The 24,542-nt window shown below is 44.3% G+C and overlaps 3 protein-coding genes across 11 annotated transcripts; 2 read left to right on the top strand and 1 right to left on the bottom strand.

Annotated features, from left to right (window-relative positions):
• The first annotated feature begins 3,071 nt into the window (after positions 1-3,071).
• On the top strand, positions 3,072-10,425 carry DDX5 (DEAD-box helicase 5). Of its 2 annotated transcripts, none has more exons than XM_059864053.1 (13): positions 3,072-3,218; positions 4,627-4,792; positions 4,940-5,036; positions 5,121-5,254; positions 5,378-5,443; positions 5,875-6,016; positions 6,092-6,252; positions 6,402-6,574; positions 6,761-6,871; positions 7,064-7,125; positions 7,205-7,264; positions 8,516-8,740; positions 9,262-10,425. In XM_059864053.1, exons 1-13 carry the CDS (start codon positions 3,211-3,213, stop codon positions 9,645-9,647), a joined length of 1,791 nt encoding a protein of 596 aa, XP_059720036.1. In that variant the 5' UTR covers positions 3,072-3,210; the 3' UTR covers positions 9,648-10,425. The 2 variants fall into 2 exon arrangements, with proteins under 2 accessions (XP_059720036.1, XP_059720035.1); XM_059864052.1 differs by having other exon boundaries at positions 3,085-3,242.
• Positions 10,426-12,670: 2,245 nt separating this feature from the next.
• On the top strand, positions 12,671-18,310 carry POLG2 (DNA polymerase gamma 2, accessory subunit). Of its 2 annotated transcripts, XM_059864059.1 has the most exons (8): positions 12,680-13,221; positions 13,578-13,725; positions 13,864-13,969; positions 14,361-14,534; positions 15,517-15,657; positions 16,482-16,562; positions 17,144-17,244; positions 18,111-18,310. In XM_059864059.1, the coding sequence occupies exons 1-8, from the start codon at positions 12,720-12,722 to the stop codon at positions 18,274-18,276; spliced, it is 1,419 nt and encodes a 472-aa protein (XP_059720042.1). In that variant the 5' UTR covers positions 12,680-12,719; the 3' UTR covers positions 18,277-18,310. The 2 variants fall into 2 exon arrangements, with proteins under 2 accessions (XP_059720043.1, XP_059720042.1); XM_059864060.1 differs by lacking the exon at positions 14,361-14,534 and having other exon boundaries at positions 12,671-13,221.
• On the bottom strand, positions 17,860-24,542 carry MILR1 (mast cell immunoglobulin like receptor 1). Of its 7 annotated transcripts, none has more exons than XM_059864065.1 (9): positions 24,410-24,541; positions 24,283-24,327; positions 22,779-23,066; positions 22,260-22,544; positions 21,650-21,763; positions 21,120-21,209; positions 20,243-20,305; positions 19,873-19,932; positions 17,860-18,427 (listed from the first exon to the last, which is right to left on the bottom strand). In XM_059864065.1, the coding sequence occupies exons 1-8, from the start codon at positions 24,441-24,443 to the stop codon at positions 19,880-19,882; spliced, it is 972 nt and encodes a 323-aa protein (XP_059720048.1). In that variant the 5' UTR covers positions 24,444-24,541; the 3' UTR covers positions 17,860-18,427; positions 19,873-19,879. The 7 variants fall into 7 exon arrangements, 6 of the variants coding, with proteins under 6 accessions (XP_059720048.1, XP_059720049.1, XP_059720051.1 ...); XM_059864066.1 differs by having other exon boundaries at positions 19,873-19,929; XR_009488880.1 differs by having other exon boundaries at positions 19,873-20,305.

Raw genomic sequence — 24,542 nt, 5'->3', positions numbered from 1 at the left:
GGGGAGCAGAGAAAGAGCCCGTGCCGCAAAGCAGAACCGGAGCCCCGGTCACGTGGCATTCCCCGCCACTCCCCGGTCACGTGACGGGCGGCCCCGGTGCCGACCCGCCGTTCCCCGCCCGGGCGCTCCGGTTCCGCCCGGCCGGTGTCGCCACCGGCGCAGGGCCCCGCAGGCCGAGGCCCCCGGGCAGTACAGGCCAGCCCCAGGACGCTCCAGCCGCCGAGCGCTGCTGGCGGCGTAAAATGGCGGCGGCGGGGGGTGGGGGGTTGTCCGTCAGGTTCCGCCTTCGTCACCTGAACGGGAGGCGGGGGTTGGCGCTTCCTCGGTAAAATAGGTGGGGACAGAGCCGGCCTGGGGCGGGGGAAAGTTCTAGCACTTGACCTTGCAGGCTGACCCGGGACGCTTGCCGGCCGGTATGTCCATTACCGGCGGTAGGTGTTAATTGCCACGATACAGGTTTGACAGGGTAATCCGAAGGCATTTCTGCATGAAAGGAGAGCTAAAACCTTTATTAAAAATAAGATCTATAAATGAAAGTTACTGTATTAGCTGCTAGCATGCAGTTTATTGGACAGGTTGGATGGTGAAAGTCTGTTACTTCCTTTCTGAGCAGCAGTATTCCATGGTCCTTAGGAATTCTGGGTTTTCCATGTTGAAAGCAAAAATGGTGCCCTTTATCATTAAACTCCTTGAGCACAACAAAAGCAGATGAGGTTCCAGTTTTGACCCAGCAATTAAGCCTCAGTGCTGTGAGCTCCAGCAACCCACGGCCGTCATTTGTAGATCCAAATCCAAGTGTACACAGCACCTCAGGAACACAAAAGAGCTTTTGTTGTGTGCAAGCAAACACAGATCAGTGCTATCGAAACTAAACTAAACACGGATTTCAGTTTACTACATAGACAGCGCTGCAAAGCTGTGTTGATTTGTTTCCATGTGGTGGCTATAATTAAGAGAACACGGGAAAATCAACGATGTTTAACTTAGGAGGGTGGAACAGAAAAATGGGGAAGTTTTTTTACAAAGGAAATTGAAAGGAGTTCCTTGCAGACTTAACTGCGTGTAGACAAGGCAGGGACTGTGTTTTTGTTTAGTCTTTTCAATTCATTATATCCTTAGAAAGATTAAACAGCACAGTAACAGGAGCCACAAAGTTATGCACAAACAAAATCAAATTAATCTGTGTTAAGATAAATGCAATAGAACAAGAAAATCTATTTTTACAGCATTTGCAAAAATCTTTTTCAGACTCATCGGGAACAGGAAGCCTGTAGGGTCAGAAGGTGGAGGGTGTTAATAGGGGTGTTTGGAGACAAAAATCTTTCACAAGCCATATTAAATAAGTAACTCTATACTGAAAAAAAACCTGGAGAGATTCCTCTACTAGAAATTCGCTGGGATAGTATTAACAAAACCAGTCAAGTTGGAGTGCTATTGAAACAAAAAATTAATTGCAACAAAAATGGTTGAGCAAGGTGGAATTCCAAATTGCTGAGGGTCAAACAGCTGTGGCTATTCATAAACAAAATAAGCCTGACTTAGGTGTTACTTTTGAGGACACTATCACACAGACCTCTAGTCTTTGTTCCTAAGAATAGAGCAAGGTTGGCAATTTTTTTTAAAGGCTAGAATATAATACACAACAGATCAAAAACATCTTTATGTTTTCATTATGTAGATCTGTATGAGGTTGAGATCTTAAATGCTGTGAATTTCTTGACAGTAAATTTAAAAAAAAGGCAAGGATAATTATAAGTGTGGAATTGCTTTAAAAGGAGGAAAAATTACACTGCAGCTTTGGTTTATTATAAAGGAGGTGACATAGAAAATATTTATGTCCACAAACAGTATAAATAAACAGAAAGTTATTACTCCAAATTTCTACTAACTCATTGTTTTATGCCCCTTGTTCTTATCCAGCAATATGTTGAAAATGAAAGTAAATGTGCTTCAGGTTGCATACACTGAAACTGTAAAACACATTGTCATGGTATCTTACAAGCTAAGGGCATAAATAGAACCAAAATGTGAAGAAATGGCCATCAAATAGTTATTTTTGTCCCAGAAAAGCCTTAAAGCACAGATTGCTAGAAGGTGGGAGGATATAAACGGGAAGTGTTGTTATGGCACTTCTTCTTCCTTATGTTGTTTTCATTTCTTCCCTCTCTGCCTGCAGCAGGTGGCTGCGGGTGTTTGTGCTTAAAACTTCAACTCTTGGCGTGTGTAAAGCCTCAGGACGCCGGACACTGGCCTGGCAAAGCCGGTGGGTGAGCAGCAGTGTCCCCTTGGGGTATTGGGTGTTTTTATGCCGTGCCTTCGGAGCAGCTTTTCGGCGCCGCTGCACCTCAGGTGACCTTTGACTCAGGTTACTGGCCCTGGTGTAGAATCCAAAAAGATAACACTGGTAACTTTACAGACACATGTTTATAAATATTTCTGTTTACATATACGTTTATGAACATTTTAAAAGGCAACAGGTAACAGCAAAAAAGAACTGGCCTGAAGAGGTTATGGTGTTATTTTTGCATCCAGCTCTCCAGGACCCGCACATCTGGCTCCTTTCGAGAGCGAAAGTCACAGGTGGGCATGTGGCCAATCTACCGTGAAGTATCAGTTATTAGCTACAATGTTTATTTAGTTAAAAGCCTGGGCTCATCTCGAGCTATTTCAGGAGGATTTTCACAAACAGATCTGTGAGAACTGGGGAACTGCACTGCGGACATCAGCGTCCTTCTGCCCTGCCGAAAGTGCTGAGGCGCTGAGCTGCGTTCTGAACACGCCAGGCAGCCGAAACCCTGCACTTACGGAGGCTGGAAGAGAAAATTCTCCATTTCCGTCCCCCTCAGGCCGGGGTGCCCTCAGCGAGAACGAGGCTCCCGCCCGCAGCGGCCCCGCGCAGGCGCGGGCGGGCGGGGGGGGCACTTCCGGCCGCGAGCTCAAAGCCGATCTGCCGGGCGAGCCGCGGCCACGCCCTCGCGGAAGGGGGCGGGGCCTCAGGCCTGCTCGGGCCGCTTACATAACGGCGGGGGTGGGGCTCGCGCGTGCGTCACGCGCCAGCTCCCGGCAGCCCCCGCTGCCCCGTATATAACCGGCGTCCGCGCGGCCGGGCGCCCACAGTGAGCGGCCCCCGCCAACGGCGCCGGATCTTGTTCGACCCTTCGCCACCCGCTCTAAGTGACCGGAGTCGCCTCGCCCACCGCCACCATCGCTATGCCCGGGTATTCCAGCGACAGGGATAGAGGGTGAGTCCGGGGGCACGGCCGGCGCCAGCCGCCGCCAGCGTCCGGACTCTGAGCCTGCCCGTGGGGCTCTCGGGGTTGTTTTTCAGACGTTTTAAGATGGCGGCGGGGCGGGGGTTGGGCCCTGAGCCCTTCCATCAGCGCTCCTGCCGCGAGGGGTGGCCGTGGGTTGGTATTGGGCTTTTTTAGGCCACCGATAGTGGACGACCGTCGGTTTCTTCGCCTCAGAACCCCCCCGCCGTGGGTGTGCTATCGCTGAGAATAGCGCGGGGGAATTTTTTTTTTTTTAATTTTTTTTTTTTTTTTTTCTGTTGGGAAGGAAGAGACTCGCCCCAACCCCCTGGGGCCGCCCCCCCCAGCACAGACGGTCCCTGCAGAGCCCGATTACCCCGCTGAGCGCGGCGGGCGGGCTGGAGGTTTGTGGGTCAGTGGGTTGGCAGTACCGAAGCGTTGGGGAGCTCTCGGCAGGGCGGTTCCCTCCCTTCCCCCTCCCAAGGCTCGGGCTGTGGCCGGCAGGAGCCGGCCGGCTCCGCTTTGTGTTGTGTAAGCGGATGTTAATGGCCGGCCCCGCCATGCGGTGGCTGAGGGGAATCAAAATGCCGGCTATGCTGCTGCTGCCTTTGTTCCTCCTCCTCCTCCCCCCCGCCCAGCCCCGGCTCTAAAATGGCAGCGGCTGGAAAATGTGGCGTAGACAGAAATGAGAGACAAAGGAAACAGCGCTGGCAGGAAGCAGCGGTCGCTCGGAAAGCGCTGTGTTGTGCTGGGAAGGATCGTTCCCAGTGCTCGCCCGGCCGAAATTGGGAAGTGATCGGGGCGGGGGAGGGAGCGCTGTGGTCGGATCCAGCGCGCGGCTCAGCGCGGCACCGAGCTGCGCCTCGGGGCTTTCGAGATCAGCCTTCTCCGAGCGGAGGGACCGCACTTAAAATTTTGCTAATAAAGCGCATGGCCTCGTAAAACACCGGTGTTAAAAGAATTCTGTTTTTTGGTACATGCAAAAGAACAATTTACAGGAAAGTTATCTCGAGGTTTCGTAACTGCCCCTGCCTGCTTTCAGCAGTAGGAGTGTCACTGGGACGGGAAACCATTTTGATCACGGGGTAGTGCCAAGGTTTTAACGCTTGTTGTAACTTGCTGTTCGATTGCATTGTATGGAAGTGGGAAAGACACGTTGTCTTGGCTTGTAAATAAGAATTGTGGGCAAGCAGATCATGGCATCTGCAGCTTAAAGTATGTTTTTTAAAGTTCTAGTGCCCTGAAACTTCAATAGGTAGAATTTGTACAACTGAATTGTAAAGTAATGGTCGGACTGCAGAGATTGTGGTGCAGTTGTTCAGGAAAAGGACTAAAATGTTTCTTTTGCATTCTATGATGTGTTCTTTTTGTCTAGGTTTGGAGCCCCTCGTTTTGGAGGAAGTAGAGGTGGACCTCTCTCTGGGAAGAAATTTGGAAATCCTGGGGAGAAACTTACAAAAAAGAAATGGAACTTGGATGAGCTGCCCAAATTTGAGAAGAACTTCTACCAAGAACATCCGGATGTAGTTAGACGTACTGCGGTATGTACCTGATGTGGCTCTAGCAAAAGCAAACAGAAAGTGCAAACATGTTGAGGGTCATGGGGCCCAGCAGGCACAGATGGGGTAACTTAAAGTACAACTTCAGTATCAGAGCTTATTTCCAATAATGGGTGTTTTGTTTTGCAGCAAGAAGTTGAACAGTACAGAGCAAGCAAAGAGGTCACAGTTAGAGGCCATAACTGTCCAAAACCAATTATCAACTTTTATGAAGCAAACTTCCCTGGTAAGTGAAGTCCAGTTTACTGGTTGTTCTTCAGACTGGATGAGGGCAACATCTGAATCTATATGTTAAAATTTTTTCTTCAAGCAAATGTTATGGAAGTAATTCAGAGGCAGAACTTCACTGAACCAACTGCTATTCAAGCACAAGGTTGGCCTGTTGCATTGAGTGGATTGGATATGGTTGGAGTGGCACAGACTGGATCAGGGAAAACACTCTCGGTAAGTTTTGATTATAGCCTGAAATACTGCTGGATTTCAGCAGTGACAGTATGGTGTAGTCTAGTGCAGGGTGAACAACTTCAAGGAAGAGATGATAATGAGATTTTTCTTTCTTCCAAACAGTACTTACTGCCTGCCATTGTGCATATAAATCATCAGCCATTCCTGGAGCGAGGAGATGGACCTATTGTGAGTATTCCTAAATTAAAGGGGATTTTTATTTCTGAGGCCTGTTTTCTACAGTCTCAGTTGGTCATGCTTATAAGAGTGCATAGCTGCATTCTGTTTCTCTATTGGAATAAAGTGATTCTCTGTTGGGGTAGTTTCCCCAGCAGATTCTATTAACTCTGATGGGATTGTCCTGAAAACAGTACAGAACAGGGTTTGATTTTGGGCTATGTTTTGGAAATTGCTATCACTGGGAGCTATTGACTTTCAGGTAGCTTTCACATGTTTGGTCATTGTTTGGTGGTAGTTCAGATGCCAGGTGACTTGGTTTGCTGGTTTGGCTACTTAAATCTATGTCAGTCAATCTGGCACTGAACTTCACACTCAGAATTAGTCTCAAGAATAGGATCTTCCAGTGGGTATTGAACTAATGATGGGCATCCTATTTCCAGTGTCTTGTGTTGGCACCAACCCGTGAACTGGCCCAACAAGTGCAGCAGGTAGCTGCAGAGTACAGCAGAGCGTGTCGTTTGAAGTCCACGTGTATTTATGGAGGTGCTCCAAAGGGACCACAAATCCGTGACCTGGAAAGAGGTATGGATCAGCCTTGGTGCATCTCTCTGAGGCAATGTGGAAACTGCTTCAGCTGATGGGACTGCTTGGTTTTAGGTGTGGAAATCTGCATTGCAACGCCTGGAAGACTTATAGACTTCCTAGAAGCTGGAAAGACCAATCTAAGGAGGTGTACTTACCTTGTCCTTGATGAAGCTGACAGGATGCTTGACATGGGATTTGAACCTCAGATCAGAAAAATTGTGGATCAGATAAGAGTGAGTATAAATGGTTTATGCATTTATCACTATAGCAGATACAGACTACTGCCACTACCCTTGTTAAAGGAAGGGCGGTGCAAGCCTGGGTAGTTTTGGTTGGACATTTAACTTAACCCTATACTGATCTTTCATTGATCTTTTTCTAGCCTGACAGGCAGACTCTGATGTGGAGTGCCACATGGCCTAAGGAAGTGAGGCAGCTGGCTGAAGATTTCTTAAAAGAATATGTGCACATCAACATTGGTGCACTGGAACTGAGTGCAAACCACAACATTCTTCAGATTGTGGATGTGTGTCATGATGTAGAGAAAGATGACAAGTAAGTAGGCCTTGGGGGCAAAGCATTTCAGTGTTTCCTGTCAGTTTTACTTTATGAACTGTGGAGTGAATGCCTTGTTTTGATGGATTTTTGACATCAGTCTGAGGCAACTTACAGGCAAGAAATCAGTTTAAACTTGTATGGTAGGAAACAGTTGAAGCTCTAACCATAATCTCTTAAAAACAGGCTTATTCGTTTGATGGAAGAAATCATGAGCGAGAAGGAAAACAAAACAATTGTTTTTGTGGAAACCAAAAGGCGTTGTGATGATCTTACCAGAAAAATGAGGAGAGATGGGTGAGTAGCAGCTGGAACTTCACTGAGCTATAGTCTTGTCTGTGCTCTTGACACCACAGTTAAGAATCAAAACAGTCAGTGACAGCAGCTGTCAGCTACAATGCCCAGACTGGAATTTGCCAGTAGCCCAGTCTTTGACTAATGAAACCACCAAAGGAGTGTTCTTGGGTCAGTCAAGTTCTGTGTTTTCAGGTGGCCAGCGATGGGTATTCACGGTGATAAAAGTCAGCAGGAGCGGGACTGGGTTCTAAATGGTGAGTGTTTCAGCAGTTTCTGCAAGCATCTGATGTGTGCTGTTCAAGGAAAAAAATTGATTAACTTCTTGTGTTACAGAATTCAAACATGGAAAAGCACCAATCCTGATTGCTACAGATGTTGCATCCAGAGGTCTAGGTTAGTAAAACTCTGTAATGCCAGTTGCCCAAAGCTTTTAAAGAAAGTCTATTGCTTTCTTTAACCTCTGCATTTTTCTAAGTTTTCTTCACATAAAGGTGCAGTCTTTGTGGCAAGGCCTAGGCATGACAATCGGAGGACTCGAGGGGGATGGAGGACTAGTGGAAATGATCGGCTGGCTGCTTCCAGTCAAATAGAGAGGTGAAAGCTGAGAGCATTGTGTGCCAGTAATCTTCAAAAGGCAAAGATCATCCTTTAAACTACTACCCCATAAACTGTTCTCTCATGAAATAAGCAGTTTCATTCACAGTTCACTTTGCCCTGGTATTTCTCTTCTCTCCATGCTTTGCATGATTTGCCATGGTGCAGTACTGTTAGTTTTGTGCATACTGTCTGCTGTGATCTGTGGGTCTTTGAATTTCAGTGAGTTTTTTGAAATGTTGAAGAACATAATTTTAAACTTCAATGTTCTATGAAATTTTTTTCAACCATGAAATGGAGAGAGCAGCTTTAAAATGTACTAAGCCTTGTACAAATTGGTGAGTACTGGCACATGAAATCTGAGAATAAAAGTCCACCTCTCACTTTAACAAGTGGGGCAGGAAAGCAATGGCTTTTCAATGCCTTTGAAAGTCGAAGTTCCTCCACCTATACATAGTCGTCATGTCGAGACCTGCCAGAGAGAGACCCATTCTCAAGTGAACCCTGGCTTCTTGGAAGCGCTTGCCTAGACAAGACACAGTGCATAAAAACAACTTGGTGACTTTGGGGGGACAGGTATGTTTTTCTTGCAGCTGCAGTTCAAAGGTCTTGGCAAGACGAGCAGTGTGGCCCCTTTTTTTTGAGCTTCTAATGAGTGTGTATGTGAAGGACCTTGTATGTTTTTACTCTAAGGTCCTCAAATGAGCACATGAAGAGGCTGCTGTGAGCTTTAGTGGCCCTACTGCAAGAAGCTTTCAGATGTCACTTGATGATTTGTAAAGGGGACACTTGAGTTGGGAATGACAAGCAAATGCACACTCCTTATGGTAAGGTTTTGGATCACAGGGTGGGTGATGAGAACGGGATCAGACGGAGTGTGCGTAACTTTTCTCTTCCACTATGCTCTTGCAGAAATGGATGATTCTAACACTGTTCTTTGCAGCCATTATTCCCTTTAAAATACTCTTGTCTAATGTTTATCTTCGATTTGGCTGTTGTGGTGTGCAAAACTTTGTACCTCGCTTTTTGCCACACTGCAACACTTTACAGATGTGGAAGATGTGAAATTTGTCATCAATTATGACTACCCTAACTCCTCAGAGGACTATATCCACCGAATTGGACGAACTGCCCGCAGTACCAAAACAGGCACAGCATACACATTCTTTACTCCTAACAATATTAAGCAAGTAAATGACCTCATCTCTGTGCTTCGGGAGGCTAATCAAGCCATCAACCCCAAATTGCTCCAGCTGGTTGAAGACAGAGGTTCAGGTAAGGGCTGTTCTTGATCTTGGTGCATAGCTTTTCTCTCTGAGCAAAATGGAAACTTCAGATTCCACCTTCAGACTCTGTTCAAAGTAAATGTGGAAGGTGGTTTAGTTACAGGTTACTGTGACCTCAGAAGGTATTTATTAATGCAAAAACCAGCACCCAGATGCTCCCAGCCTATGCTGTGGTGCACCTATGGTTAGGGCAGGCCAAAGAGGTATTTCTTACTTGCCCTGAAATAAAACACTGGACTCAGTTTTGTGGCTTTGTCTCCTATGACTTGGAAAAAGAGATGGAGCCAGGTGTCCTGGCAAGGTAAAAGTCACTTCTTGCCTTGATGCCACAACTTGTGTTACGGGGGAGAGTGTGCGACTCCTCAAAAGTGAGACAGCTTTATCTGGAGTCCAGCAAGCACCTGGAAGGCTTTTATAGTAGGTTTGAATTGTTGGGACAGAAAATAAATGCTGCTTAACTGAACTGAAGAGCCTTTATAATAGACATAACTGTGTTGTCTCTTTCACTAGGTCGTTCCCGAGGTGACCGACGTGACAGATACTCTGCGGGCAAAAGGGGTGGATTTAGTAGTTTTAGAGAGAGGGAGAACTTTGAGAGAACCTATGGTGCGCTAGGCAAGAGAGACTTCGGAGCAAAAACCCAAAACGGGGCTTACACCGCCCAGAGTTTCAGCAATGGAACTCCCTTTGGGAATGGCTTTGCAGCTGCAGGCATGCAGGCCGGCTTCAGGGCCGGCGGTAACCCCACAGGAGCGTACCAGAACGGCTACGAGCAGCAGTACGGCAGTAACATTGCCAACATGCACAACGGCATGAACCAGCAGCAGTATGCCTACCCTGCCACTGGTGCTGCTCCTATGATAGGTTACCCCATGCCCACAAGTTATTCTCAATAACTTAGTGTATTTAAATGTCTCAGTTTTTCATAATTGCTCTTTATATTGTGTGTTATCAAAACAGGATAGTTATTTAAGAAATGGGAAATGCAGAAATGACTGCAGTGCAGCAGTAATTATGGTGCACTTTTTCGCTATTTAAGTTGAATATTTCTCTACATTCCTGAAACAATTTTTAGTTTTTTGTACTAGAAAATGCAGACAGTGTTTTCAAAGTCAATGTACAGTGATTTGAAATACAGTAACAGAAGGCAGTGCATGGCCTTCCAATAAAGATATTTGAAGACCGATTTTTCTTTCAGATGACAATTTTCTCAACATGTGCACAACTTTACATTAATGAAAAATGTCAAATGTTTTTATATTAAATTCTAGAAAGGTTTCTCAACTGTGTCTGATTAAACATTTAAGCTTATACAAATACCAGCCTTGCCTTGATTGGGCTAGATTGCTTAGCATGGCAGGCTCTGCTTTGATGGGGAAGAAAATTAAAGCTGGCTTCTAAAAAAGTATTGGAAGCAGTGTTCTTCCTTGTCTCACTAGCATAGGGCCAGTTCTTGGAAAAGATCAAAACTCTGTAGTGGTGTTGCTAACAAGCTGCTACAAGCGTAGGAAGCTTCTGCAGCACCGTAACCGTCGCCTTCACACGAGCATATGTGCAGACCAGGCTTGAGTGTTGTGTACCCACAGCTGCCAGGCGTTGTGAGTTAGCATGCAGGCTTTTGAGCTTCAGAGAAACGGGAAGATCTTAGTATTAAAACTTCAAGTTATACTTAAACTGGTATTGAGCAGTGATTTCTTTATGGAGGTGGTGGGAGGGAAGTGGGCTGTTGATCCATGACAATTGTCCTCATGGATTCTTTTTTTTTAACGACTTTTAATATGTGCAAATGACTCTCTAATCTCAAAGCACTGCCCATGCTGAGTGAAGGAACAGCATAAATCTTGATCCTGGGGTTAAAGTGCTTAATGCTTTCAAGCATGGTGTGTTTAAATTCGAGTTAATACTAATTTTCAGTTCCTCCCTCTTGTTTTATCAGTAACAGCGATGAGTTTTAAGTTTAACAACACTTAATGTGTCTAAGGTTGAATCGACAAGATTCTTTTTATGTTGTTTTGAACCTGAGTTAACTTTGTTTTGCACTTAAATCTTTTTGCTTAGTCTGTGCTCAGTCCTTGATTACTTGTCCTTGTTTCCCTCTGAGACTCAGCTTGTGATGTTCTCTAATGCAGCCTTATCTGCCTCTTATATTTCCTCCTTTTCTGTGAAGTTCTATTACTTGACAGTATTTTGTGATCCTTCACTCCTGCTTTGAGAACTCCAGCTGGAGGCTTGGAACTACCCCACTGCAGTCTAAAACTGCAGGTGGCAATGTATTTTGGTTTGTTTTTGGTGTGTTTTTTTTTTTTTTTTTTTTTTGGGGGGGGGGGGGGAGTAGGGGTGGGGTTTTTCTCTCTTTCTCTCATTTGTTTTGGAACACTGCTCAGCGTCACCAGGGGTGAAAAACAAGGAAGTAGATTATTTATCACTGAAGTATGACGTAATGCTTAAGTTTCCATGTCAGTGGCCTGAAACAAAATGCATTGAAAGCTGGTTTTGTAAAGTTGGGGCATTTTTTACTATTAAAAAAATGGTACATTTAGAGCTTGTGCATTAAAATTGAGATATGAGAGTCTTTAACAGTGGTGTAACATCTAAACCGCAGAAAGAGGTTTCCTTTTCAAAAAGGGTTGTTTTATAACTTTCCAAACGACCCTTTGCGTGGGGCAGTGTTACCTGAGGGGGGAAATAAAACATTTGCACATAAAATAATAAAAAGAAGCGAGCTCTAAACAGCTTTGACATTGCTGCCAGTGCTGCTCTGGCAGAATTGAGCTCATGGTAAATCTGCCTTTGAGCTAAACTTGCCTGCAGTTCTCGTTGAGGCGGGAGTAGCAGCTCCTGCCGCTGACCCAGTGCCCTACTAAGACGGCTGTCAGCGCCGGGCCCGGGGGAGGGGGCTGCGCCGCCCGAACCGGCGCGGGGATTATCCCAGCCCGAGCCTTTCGTGCCGCGGCTCGCGGAATGGCTCCTGCCGCGGCCCCGCCTCCCGGCCCCGCCGCTACCTCGGGCTGCAGCGACGATGGAAATTTCCACTGCGCTGCCGGCGCCGAGCCCAGTGGCCGCGGGGAGCCGGGGCCTCGCCCGCGCACTTGGCAGCGGCTCCGCGGTGCCGCCTCCGCCTGAGCTCTGCCTGCTGCTTTGATGTGCCCAGGACGTGCTGCTGCCCCGCGGTGGGCTCTAGGGGGGTTTTCCCTGGAATGTCCCCGTGCAGCTGCAGCGTGTTCGGGTGACAGCGAGGGCAGGGTCTGTCCCATTGTCCCCCTCCCAGTCCCTGGTGCTGGCGAGCTCTGGCCGTCCCTGTCGCACAGGGGCAGGCCAGACGTGACCGTGACCCCGGAACGTGCGGGCTTGTTGCCGATGCTGGGAGCTCTTGAAGCGAGTTTGGTTTATAGGAGACATTGGTTATTCGGACGGGGCTCAAGCTTGATTACACCTATCAAGAACATGGAGGGCTAAAACGTTACATCTTTTTTACAACAAAGGTACACAAACCCACCTATCTAATGCACGCTTTCCTCCTACTCAGTGTATGTTTATTTGTGTGATGTGATCTTACCCAATGCTTGAAACGAGTTCTTTTATTAAGCAACTTCCACTGTAGAAGTTACCTAACAGCAACAGTTATGTTTACAAAAGGCGAGAAAATTCAGCTCCAAGACGTCAATTCCTTTAGCAGAAGTTATCTGACGGCATCATTACGGTGACAAAAGGTGAGAAGATTCAGCCTGGGGACAGAAAATTCACCTCGGACGGTCCCCTGACCTTCGACCTGCGGTCGCGGCCAGGCCGCGATGGCTCCACTGCGCATGCGCGGCCGCCATACCGCTCCCCTTCCCCCAGCTTCCCGCGCGGAGCGCTGCGCGTGCGCAATGGCTGCCCCGACCCCCCCCCCCCCCCCCCCCCCCCCCCCCCCACTCCCCTACACTTCCCCCTCTCCCCTTCCAGTCCCGCCGTGAGGGAGCGGCAAGATGGCGGCAGGCTACCGCCAAGGCTGCCGCTGGTGCGGCCGCGCCGCCCTGGGACAGCCGAGGCGGTGGCGAGTCCCGGAGCCGCCCAGGTGCTCGGCGAGGCCGTACTCGGAGGGCGGCGGTGCTTCCGAGGCGGCGGGCGGGGCGGAGCTGCTGGAGGTGTGCTGGCGGCGGCTCTTCCTGCGAGGCGGCGCGGGGCCGCTGCCCTGGAGCGCCTACCTGAGCGGCCGCCACCCTGGCTTCGGGCCGCTGGGCGCGGCGCTGCGCGCCAACCTGGCGGCGCAGTGGTGGGACTCGGCGCTGCCCGTGCGGGAGCAGGTGTTCCCCGTGGATGCTCCGCTCCACGGCCCGCCCGGCGCTCTGCGGGACGCGCAGGGGCTGCGGCTGCTGCACCCGGAGACTCTGCGCGAAGCCCTCCAGAGCTGTGGGCAGAGCCCTGGCGGCTCAGCCCTGGAAGAAGTACTGGGGGCCGCGGGGCTTCTACGGGAGAGCCTCGTGCCCGGTAGGTCCCGGGCGGCTCTGTTCGGCCTGCAGAGTGAAGCAACTGCATTTAAGGGATTTTCCCAGCTGCGTTGGTGCGGTGGGAATGTTCCTTCTGTAGGCTGGGAATATGTGTGCTTTTCAAGGACCTGACCAGCACAGGTGGGCCGCGCATACGCCCCCTGTAATTCGGGGAAGAGCACATTAAAATCAACGTGCTCAGAGGAACCAGGCTGCTGAGCCCATGTCTGCAAAGCATCAGTACTAGTAAAGATAGTGGGACTGTATGTACAAACAACACGTGTATAATATGTGCTTAATTTGTTCTTGGTAGAGTTAAAACATCAGAAACTTTCCCGTGGCCTTTGTCTTTTATAGGTGTTCTTGCGCAATATGTCAGCTGCTTAGAGCTGGTGAACAAAAGACTGCCCTGTGGCCTTGCGCAAATTGGAGTGTGCTTTCATTCTGTTCCAGAAAGTGAACATACTGTTTCAGGAAATGAACAGCGCAACAAAAACTTTACAAGGTAGAGTAATAGAGGAGTTAATCCCTTATCGTACCTAAATCAACTGTTTCACTTTTGGATTATTTTTGAATGCTCTTTCTTGCTTTTCCCCTGTTATTTCCCAAGGTGTTAACTTGCTGCCCTTGCTGTTGTTTAAAGAATAGGCGAGAGGACCACGTCTCTGCTTGCCTGGTTTAGTTCTCCCAGAACTTCAGGACAGTGGCTGGATTACTGGCTACGCCAGAGGCTCCAGTGGTGGAGAAAGGTAACAGCAGCATATCCGTGGGGAATCTTGGCCTGCTCCTTTATGCGTTGGGGAGAATAGTCACCCTGGTTGGTTTTATGGCCTTACATCGCTGGCCTGCTCTAGGTGCATTTCTCGTGGAAATGTAGAAGCTACTGAAGTTGATGACAAACCTGATAACTAGTTTATAATGTGACTTGCAGAAAGACACAATGTTTTGTGTTTGTCAGTGATGTGAGATGAAAATGCCATAAAACAACCAGGAGATTTGGGCTTTAACTGATAAAAGCCTTTTACTGAAAATCAGAAAATGATACTAAAATGACCCAGATTTCATTTTGCATTGCAAACTTGGGTTTTGTAGTTACTATGGGATTTGCAGTAGTGATCACCTCTTACTCCTTATTTGCAGTTTGCTGTAGGCCCGTCTAACTTCAGCAGCAGTGACTTTCAGGATGAGGAAGGCAGAAGAGGATTTAAGTTACATTATAGCTTTCCCTGGGGGACAGAAACAATAGAAACACTGAAGAACCTCGGTGATACTGAACTGTTAGAGCTGCATCCAGGAGAGAGATCCAAATTACTTGTAAGCTTTACTGTATTAAACATCTTTCCTGATCAAGATGGTAATGTGTGAGAGAAATGGTTTCTTTGCTTATCCACTTGCTTAGCATGTGGCTGGCCTTTTACTCATTTGCTGCAAGAACAGTAAAGTTTATACTCTGCAGTCAAACCATTATTTTCAAAGGTGATAAAATAGTGTTTGGTACTTTTTTTTTTTTTTTGCAAGGAATTCTTCAAAATTAGAAATGAGCCCTATTGACAGACAGCTGTTGTCAGTGGCATAGCTTTTACCTGTATCTGTGAGTAAATGGAAACAAAAACTCAGACCGTGTTTTGCATTGTTCAGTTTGCATCAAAAAGAGCCTGTAAATGTGAGGAGTTTTCTTTCTTGCTGTAGCTTGTTCGCTTTCATGTATTTAGAAGTTTTTATAAATTAATGGGTTATAAAAATAGCTTTATAGAAAAGGGTGGGATGGACCAGAGGGAAATGTCTCCACTGAATGTGTTGAAGAGGAACAAATCTAATAAATGGCAATGTTTGGAGTTAGGCTGAATAGATAAAATCAGAGTAACTTTGTATTTTACTAGAAAATTGCAGCCTTCTCCTGACAGTCCTGTCTTTCCTGCTTTTGCAGTTTATTTCTACAAAACTGGGTTACATAGGGATTTCTCTGAATGTGGGGACTCATGGTCACTTGGAAGTAATCTACAAACCTCCAAATGAATATGCCGAGTTTCAAATGTATTTGCCATAGATTTAAATTTATGATCAAAGTGGCAGAGCAAAAAACTAATCCCATCCTGCCCTGACCTGCTTTCCCCATTGCTACAGCCTTACCTGGTTACAGATACATTGTTAAAATTGCTGGTAATGTTTTAAATAAATCTCTGTATTTTAAATGAAATGAGTGCTTGAGTTCGGTGTCTCGTTATACATTTAAAGCAAGCAAAAAGCTTTGGGGGACAATCTTTGATGTTTTCCTGTGTGGGTTTTTTCTCTTCAGGGCCGGGATGGAAGGAAGAATGTCATCCCTCATGTTCTGTCTGTGAATGGGGATCTGGACCGAGGAGTGTTAGCTTATCTCTTTGATTCTCTACAGGTAGTTGAGAATCCATTAACAGCAAAGAAAAATTCTCACAGAAAGGTAACTTCATGTAGACAATGTCAGTAAATAAGCACAACCCCCCTAGACAATGTGGTAAATTCAAGTATGGCAATGTTTCCTTTTCCACGTGGCCATCCTGATCCCTTCCCAGTAGGTGTAGACTCAACCCTCTCACTGGCAGCACCAGGCTGGCCCCATGGCACAGTTTCTGTGGTCCCTGTCAGCTACATGAGCAATTTTTCCTCATTCTGAGGTCCCCTTTTCCTGTTTTACCCTTCTCTCTGATCAGTAGGTAGAATCTTGGCCATGCAAGTGATGGGGTTAAGAGAAATTGGAATGTAGCTGTAGATTGTGGGAAAGAGCAATTTGTCTTTTCCAGCAGCATTTGAAAGTGGCTGAGAAGAGTAGAGAAAGTGGGTCCCAGGTGGTAATGGGGCATCTCCCCAGGGACCATCATCCTGCCCACTTTTACCCTGTTTTCTGGAGTTGGAGTGCTGGCTGTCAGGTCCTGTTACCCAGGCAGTTGTTTGGGCTTGAAGAACAGGCAGTAGACTGGATGGGAGCTGCCTGCTGGGCTGGCTCTCATCACTCTGGCTCCATTCAAGATGATGGAACTCTGCTAACAAATCTTCATCTCTTTTCTGGAGCTTAGCCAAAATAGAGTAATTTCTGCCATGTGAATGTAGCTGGGCTGTGTGCTCATTGCATAAAATACAGTTTGCTTCTAATTCAAGACTTTGGGCTGTAAGAAAATTTTTGTATGTTCAAAACCTTAATTTAATTTTTAAAAAATTGGTATTTCCTAGTTTAGAATTGCTTGATAATTACATTTAGTAATCTGTTGGTTTTTGTAAATTTATTAGGTACTTAAGCTTCATCCTTGCTTAGCACCCCTTAAAGTGGCCTTGGATGTAGGAAAAGGTCCCACAACAGAGCTGAGGCAGGTATGTTTTAAGAGAGAATTTTAATTTTGAGCATTGACTCTCCATGTAATGTGTTACAGTTCAGACTCTGTTTATGTTGAGGAAAATCATGCTGCTGCTTTGACTCCTGCAGATTCCAGGTTGTGCAGAGTTCATGGTGCTTCTGCTCTGCAGCTTGTGGGTCACAGCCAAAGGAATTCACTGCAGGCAGTTCCTTGTGTGGACAGATTGTCTTTGGTACATTACAGCTGATGCTTGTTCCATGCAAAATTAAGGAAAATAAATAACACCATCCCTCTCAGCTTAATCTTTCAGAATGATCTTAATACATGAGTCACACGTTCAGAAGGATTTTTTAAAAGTTTTCATTTAATTCAGTCATGAAGTCCCTGTGGAATGGAGGAAACTTACACTGGCATGTTTTTAAACAGAACTGAGACAGAACTGCCAGGCTGCTTTCTGATTTGAGATTATTTCAGCCAGCAAATAAACACCAGCTAGGAATGTTAATGCCACACTTGTTAAGAGTTTTAATGGTTTCTTTGTAGAGAGTCTCAGCTCTCAAAGTCTGTCTTTTAACTTTAGTTTTTAAATGAACACAGGTTTGTCAAGGATTGTTCAATGAACTGACAGAAAATGGAATTTCTGTATGGCCGGGTTATCTGGAAACTGCACACGTGTCTCTGGAACATCTTTATACAAAGTAAGGAGAAACAGTCTTTTGTAAATTAAACTATGAAGGTCAAAGATAACTTTCTGTTGACTGCTGTAAATATTCTTTTTTCAGTAGGAAGTCATTGAGTGCAGTTACTGAGTGAAGGTGTGGATCCCAAACTGCAGACTTGGATTCAAGTAGTTTTATTATGAAAAGCTAATTTTTTAAATTAATTGAAGTAGAAGCCTTTCACATGTTACTGTTATTTCCCTGGAACTGTGAAATGCCTTTTTAAAACCTCTCATGTAGAAAACAAATTTCTTCAGATGAATTGTAAGCTTGGAGCTGTTTCCCACCCTCACCCCATTTTTGAATCTGGTCTGGTTCTGTGTTTCATTCTTAAGCACTCTTTCAAAAAACCCACTGTGTTGAACTTGACAGTTCTTCCAGGTCTGGAACCACTGCCATTAGTGATGAGATGGAACTGTTTGTGGACATAAAAACACCTATTCCATTTGGGGGCTTCATTATGATTTGTTGATCAGGAGTGGATTGGGGCATATGGCTCCTCATGTCAGAGCATCTTGAGCATAGTGATGAGTGTTTTTTTCTGAGAGGAAATAAATGCAACCTCTTGTTCATGTGCAGTAAAACAAAGATAAATTCTGCTTGTAGAAAAATACTCTTTTAATAGGTTACTAAAAAAGATTCTTTTTATATAATAAAGCAGCTAATTAATTTTAAGATATGTAATCAGGAAAGCAAGGAATGGCAACAAGAAAACTGGAGATGTCACACCAGACAGTGCAATACAGCAAAACTAAATATGTACAGTTTATGGTCATTTGTATGTATGTTATCTCATTTTTCTCCATGCACCAAAACCAGTAACAGGTGGATTCTTCTCTCTGCAGGTATGATGAGATGAGTATTCCCTTCATGGTCTTGATAAGTGATGGCACTCTAGAGAATGGAGTGGTCCAGCTGAGAAGCAGAGACACCACCATGAAGGAAATGATGCACATTTCCAGGCTGAAGGACTTCCTAACTAAGTATGTTACATCAGCCAAAAATGTGTAAACTTAAACTTGTTGAATAAAAGTATTTTCTTAGACGTCTTTGCCTGAACTGGTTTCATCGTTGTCACGGAGTCAGTGGTTTCTCTGCAAACAGTTCTGCTAAAACTTGGTGGTGCATCTGTTTTCTGTCAAATCTGGGTCTTCCAGGTTGCCTTGGAAAAAGGGAAGAGAAAAACTTGTCCCTTATTAGCAAGGCTAGCCATATTCTTGTTCAACTCTTTGGTTTTAATATCATAGTGAAAGTGCTCCATCCTAAAATAAAAATTCAGCTTTCCTCTGTATTGCTGACACAATTGTGATCTCTGCTGGAAAATGGTATTTTATATAAGAGACTTCCAAATCTTAAATATTTTAATAACATTGGTATCTTGTCTCTGCATTCATGTTCTTTTATAATTTTTATGTTGGGTGTCAGCAAAGTCTCCCAGTGCTACATGGACCACCACTGATGTTTGATGGAACGGCAGGAATAGATTTAATATTAACAGGTATCTTTGTACTGTTTGTAGGAATGTATTTTAGTCACATGGCTTCAGTTCTTAAACATGTAAGCTACTTCATCTTGCACTTGATGAACACAAAAAAATCAGAAATATATTACCAAGAGTAACAGAGTAACAGATATAAATATTTTTTAACCAGTATGACAAAATATCTGTGTGTACAAAATGATGGAAAAAGACTAATGTGTGACCATATTTTTCCTGTAACTAAGCAGAGTGGTTAAAATCAGATACAAGAGTTTGCAGAGATACAGAACTGTGTGTTTCTGATCTTCTCTAGATTTCCAGTGCCTGTACAGCTTGTTCAGTCTCTGTGTAAAGTTCAGCAAGGCCTGTGGCCTCTGATAGTCATCAGTGTCATGAAACACGAGAACTTGCCTTAAAATCTTCTTCTGGTAACATGGTGCCCACTTAACTATAAATGAGTTATTTGTAACAGCAGTAGTAATTGCAGTATAGAGTATTTATGCTATATATAATCAATGTTAGCATAGTGTGACTTACTGAACTTAGGGAATTCTAAATAAGCTGGCTATGGAATAGTATTAAAGCAACACAGCAACATCTTAGAAGCAGCTGGTAGCAGGATACAGAATTTAATTTGAAGTCAAATTCCCAAAATTAATTTTAGCAACCTGTCCCTACTCTGAGAGCTGAAGTACTGTTGAACTGAGAAATTGCCATCCTTGCAGGTACACAGAGGCCAAATACAGATCCTCTAGTTCCTGAGGGATGGTTTTTCTTTTTTTGTTACACTAGTCAAAAGCCTTTCCATTGTCTTATGTCTGCAAACAATCCAGTTTCTACTTTAGCAGAATTTTTAAATGATCAGGAACTTAAATCTGTGTGAAAGCTTCACATGGAATTCTGTTTTATCTGTTTGCTTTTTCTCATAAGTTGAAGTCCATAGATAACTGTGGCTCAGAGATTTTGCCTCAAAAGTGAGCTACCCTGTCTACAAACTGATTAGGCCAGGAAATTGGGATCTAAATATACTGTCTTTGTATGCAGCTTGCTGGAACTTAGCATGTTTGAGGGCTGAAAAATTCTTAAAAAGTATGTGATTAAGTTAATCAGAAAAATTATAATCATACCTGGTACTCAGTCTCTGATGAGGACCTTTGAATAGACTGTAGCATGTGCCCCCTTCCCTGCTGAAAGCCAGAATAATATAATTCATAGCTGCTTTCTTGGTACAGATACACAGAAGAATTAACATTACATCAGCCATGTGGTTACTAATAACATCTGTGTGGTTTCCCAGTGAGGCTGTTGAATTTGCCATAGGATGGTTTGTTGGAGTTTTCTTTCTTTTCCCCCCTCCTCAAAAGAGTTTTAAAGCTATTTTAGTTTTTCCATAGTAGCTAAGCAGTTTCATAAGCAACTGCAAGTATTTAAGCCCTGCCTCCACCCAGCAAAGTCCCCTCAAAACATATTTATGTGCATCAGATATGAGGTTTTCACCTTTTTCCTCTTCTCTTCTAATAATGGAGAAGTTGATGTATTCTTCTTCTGGTCTAACAGGCTCTGGTTTAAAGATGATGAACATCAATTAACTCAATTACAAACAACTTGAATCAGCCATTTTTTTCTGTAATTTTGAAACAAAGCAGTGAGATTCCATACTGAATATAAATCATGGTTATCCATGGGCCTTATCAGAGCTCTTCTCACTGTCCTTGCAGGCTGAGACCTGGCATAAGCAGCAGCACAGCACTGAGCTGACCCAGCAGGGCAGTGAGAGCTCTACCTACTGCATGAACAGGAAGGCAGGTTTGTTTGGAGATAATTACTCCATTTGGATATTTAGAAATTGGAAACAGTGCCTTTGCTATTGGTTTGTTTAGATGGGTTCTTATTCCCCTTGGAAACAGTCATTCACATTCAAGGCAAATGTAGAAATGTTCAGAGCATTGTGGCTGTCAGGTAAGGTCTTCATTATTGTGTGTTTTCTGCAATTCAAGTTCTAAAATGTCTTAACATAGGTCAGCTGCTTTGTTGTCACTTCGTAATTTCAGTTTGAATTTATTTTGAATCTTGCCAAACTTAAGAAGGATTGAATAAATAGCCAAAGTACTGAACAGTTTTGAACAGAATGCAGGAGCTATGCAAGTTTGATTTTGCTACAGCTTCATATGGCTCACTATTGTCTGTTAGTAAATGGCCATTACACCCTTTTTATTAAAACATCAGTTCATTCAACCAGTTGCAGTTTTGGCTGTGTGGCTGTCAGATGATGCCAGGTATGGATTCTGAGGGATTTCAGATAATGCCTCTGCCAGGAAGGCCAGCAGATGTCCCCTTCCAGTCTGCCTGACTGCAGGGAGTGACAGGAACTTACCAATCTCTGAGTATATGACTTCATTTTCAGACTCCTCTGCGTTCACTGTTGAAGTAAGGCCAATTGAGGGCCTGGTAGACTTAAATTTTTCTGCAAATTGTAAAAGAAAAACACGTGGTGTATGTGTATTTATATATATATATATATATTTCTTAGAAATAAACAGTTTCAATGTATTTTTTAATATTTGGAGATCTCAGGTAATATTATTTTCACAATCAAAATTATTCTTTTACCAAGGGCATTTTAATAATTTTCCTTTCCAGTGAGGTCAAGTTCCTTCCAATGTTTTTGTGTATTACATTAGCTGTTGCTTTGCCTCCCCCACCCCAGATCTTTCATCTAAAACACAGCTCAGAGATTTGGCCTTGTCAAAGCCTTGTTAAGCTGCTGGTGCTGCTTCAGAGGAGATTCCACAGCGTGATAAAATACCAGGAGTTACTCTACTGAAAATACGATCTTTACACACTCAAATATATTGACAGCATAAATGACCTTTGGAAAAAGAAACAGACATTCAAGTAACTCACTTGCTTTATACAAAGGAATTAGGAAAAATGGAATTGCCAGAGCAAATCCTATTATAAGTAGTAGCAGGATCAGCCCAAGAGAAATTATCAGGGGCTGAGAATGGCTTCTCTCTTCTGCCAAAAAGAAGAAAAAAAAGGTGTTTATGCAATGAAGTGTTGTTTCATATTTTAAGTATTTTCTGCAAATTGAAATCAAGACTTGAAATTTCTTTCAGCTTTTAGATTACTGGGGTTAATGTAATGTTCATGAGAGTCCCAAGGGCTCTGTGCCCCAGCAGAAGGAAGGCAGCTTACTGGTGCCAGTTAAGCTCTTTCATGGGAGCAGAGAGAAAAATGAAACCAGACTCTCCAAGGTGGACCAGGGGTCTCTTGTAAAAGTGAGTCTTTTACAGGCATCCTCCATGGTCACTTCAACTTCTGCTGCTATCTAGGATACAGGGAATTCTATGGTTTTGCATTAATTTTAAAAGCTTAATTTTTTAAATTAAAAATTATATTTTGAACATCACATTGCAGGATCAAAATATCTGGCTAAACAGTTGCACAGTTACAACATTCTGAATTTTGTGTGATCCCAGTTTAAACAGTAGTAACCTCCTTTCATTCATACCTGCTAATGTAAAGTTGAAACCGTTGCTGTATTTTGTAATATTGGGAAAACTGTTATTAGCTTTGCATTTATAGGTTCCAAAGTCACTAAGGGAATTGATAAATAGAGAAATCACAGCTGCTTCCCTCTTCTGCATTGTCTTTTGGGGAGAAATGTTTTGTGTTCCTTTGAAGAATAGATAGGTGATGGGAAGGGATCCGCTCTCCGAGAAGCAGGACAGGGTCACATTCTGGCCTTGCTTTGCCTGAGAGGTGGGTGAGCTCAGCACTGGTTTGGAGATAGGCTCTGTAGAAAGAAAACTGAGAAGTCTCAATCAGAGTACAGGATAAGCTCCAGGCAAGACTTGGAGTGAAGTGAAAACACTGGCAAAAGGGCATGGAGGATGGAGGGGTCAGGTGGGAGAGCACTGCCAGCTCCTGAGGTAAGAGCAGCAGTAAAGTTCAGCTCCTCAGTCAAGAAGAGAGATGGCTGTGTGCCCCTGCAATAAGCAGAGCTGGGAGGGTGTCCAGCAAGACGTACCTATGAGGGTGAAGTTGAGGCTGTTGCTGTATTTTCCACCACTGGAGTTGTTATACTCAGCTTTGCACTTGTATTCCCCCAGATCACTGGCAGAGCTGATGGTCAGGGTGAACAGTGCGGGGCTCAAGTCTGACCTGTTTAAAGCAGATACCTGCTGGTTGTGCTTGAACAGTGTGTATCTGACAGGGGGAGATCCAGGCTCAGAGAAGCAGGAGAGGGTCACATTCTGCTTTGTCACCATGTTCAAAGTCCCCTGAACCAGTACCAGCTTGGGATTGGACACCATCTCTGGAAAGAAAAAACTTTTGAGTGAGTTGACTGCGCCGATGACCCAAGAGAGCCCCAGATTTGTCCTAAAATATGTTGACAACTGTAGCCATGATATTTTATGAAAAATTCCTTTGCTAGGATTTTTCTCCTGAGAAGCTGAGAGGCCTCAGAGGAAAAGAAAAACAATTATTATCTGCTGCTGTGGAATGCAGGTGCATCTGTGATTGGTCCATGTTGGTTGTTTCTAATTAATGGCCAGTCACAGTCAGCTGGCTCGGACTCTCAGAGAGTCACAAGCTTTTGTTATCATTCCAGTTCCATTCCTATTGCTTGCAAGCCTTCTGATGAAATCCTTTCTTCTATTCTTTTAGTATCGTTTTAATGTAATATATATAATAAAATAACAAATCAGCCTTCTGAACATGGAGTCAAGATTCTCGTCTCTTCCCTCGTCCTGGGACCCCTGTGAACACCACCACAGGCAACCCAGCTCTGCTTATTTGTGTTGAAATGGCCCATTATACTTTTTCCACCTCTGATAGCAGGCAACTCAATAACTTTTCAAAACCAGAATGCAGCTTCACACACGATGAACAATGCCTGTGTTCATGCAAAAGAGGCACAGCCACACAAAGCCCACAGATGTGTTCAGATGAACCAACAGCAATACTTTAGAACTACAGCAGCAATTAAATTAATAGAAGTATAAAAGATTAAATCAAATATTGTGGAGTATTAATTGTAGGAGAAAGTAACCTTATACATTAGTTGAGAGGTAGCATGTGGACCTGAAAGCAAAAGCCATATTTGATTTGTTGATGTCTATTAACAGACAGAACTAACCTTCTGTAAGTAGATTGAACATATGAATAGAAGCAGTAAGGGCTTTGATGGTCTCTCAAATTTGTTACCTTTCATGATCTTATACAAATGAATTTGCAATAAAAACCTGTCTTTCCATAGAAAATGGTACTGAACTAGTCATGACTAAATAAATTACAACATTTCCATGGGGGGAAAAATGTTTTAACAACTTAAAGCAATTTTGACTTTACATACAGGTCAGCAAAGAGATGGTTAACTTTGTATAGAAACTTTTAAACTGACTCACTGCACAGAGAGGCAAAAGATTTAATTTGGCATGAAATTTTTGGACATTTTAAAATTCCTCCCCCATTTTTTTTCGCTAACAGTCAATCTCAGCACATACCTCAAAATCAACAAGAGAACCTACCTTTGCCATTTGCAGTAGTTTTCTGTATCTGCTGAGACATTGGAGCTAAGAGAAGAAGAAGAAAGCTTTCAGACAAGAAGCAATGCTTCTGCTTTTGTAATATGAAAGAAACATGTCCTTAGCTTACGGTAGGAAAACAGCAGAATTGTGAGAAAAAACATTATCTGGATACTGGGCAAGAGAGCTGGTGCAGTTACATGACAGAGATCATTCTTCTGAAGGAGATGGAGGAGTGGCTCTAGGGCTTGAGGAAGTTCTAA

This window comes from Haemorhous mexicanus, chromosome 20, assembly GCF_027477595.1.
Source record: "Haemorhous mexicanus isolate bHaeMex1 chromosome 20, bHaeMex1.pri, whole genome shotgun sequence".
Taxonomy (NCBI): Eukaryota; Metazoa; Chordata; class Aves; order Passeriformes; family Fringillidae; genus Haemorhous; species Haemorhous mexicanus.
The sequence above is the reverse complement of the archived record's forward strand: the minus strand, read 5'-3'. Positions and strand labels throughout refer to the sequence as shown.

Excerpts from the sequence above, each read along its gene's own strand:
- DDX5 (XM_059864052.1), top strand. The coding sequence starts at position 3,211 with ATGCCCGGGTATTCCAGCGACAGGGATAGAGG. Across the intron at positions 4,793-4,939 it reads ATGTAGTTAGACGTACTGCG|CAAGAAGTTGAACAGTACAG; the intron begins GTATGTACCTGA and ends TTTGTTTTGCAG. Across the intron at positions 6,575-6,760 it reads GATGTAGAGAAAGATGACAA|GCTTATTCGTTTGATGGAAG; the intron begins GTAAGTAGGCCT and ends TCTTAAAAACAG.
- POLG2 (XM_059864059.1), top strand. The coding sequence starts at position 12,720 with ATGGCGGCAGGCTACCGCCAAGGCTGCCGCTGGTGCGGCCGCGCCGCC. Across the intron at positions 13,726-13,863 it reads CGCAACAAAAACTTTACAAG|AATAGGCGAGAGGACCACGT; the intron begins GTAGAGTAATAG and ends TGTTGTTTAAAG. Across the intron at positions 13,970-14,360 it reads GGCTCCAGTGGTGGAGAAAG|TTTGCTGTAGGCCCGTCTAA; the intron begins GTAACAGCAGCA and ends CCTTATTTGCAG.
- MILR1 (XM_059864064.1), bottom strand. The coding sequence starts at position 24,443 with ATGTTTTTTCTCACAATTCTGCTGTTTTCCTACC. Across the intron at positions 23,067-24,282 it reads AACTACTGCAAATGGCAAAG|AGATGGTGTCCAATCCCAAG; the intron begins GTAGGTTCTCTT and ends TTTTCTTTCCAG. Across the intron at positions 22,545-22,778 it reads CCTCAACTTCACCCTCATAG|AGCCTATCTCCAAACCAGTG; the intron begins GTACGTCTTGCT and ends TTCTTTCTACAG.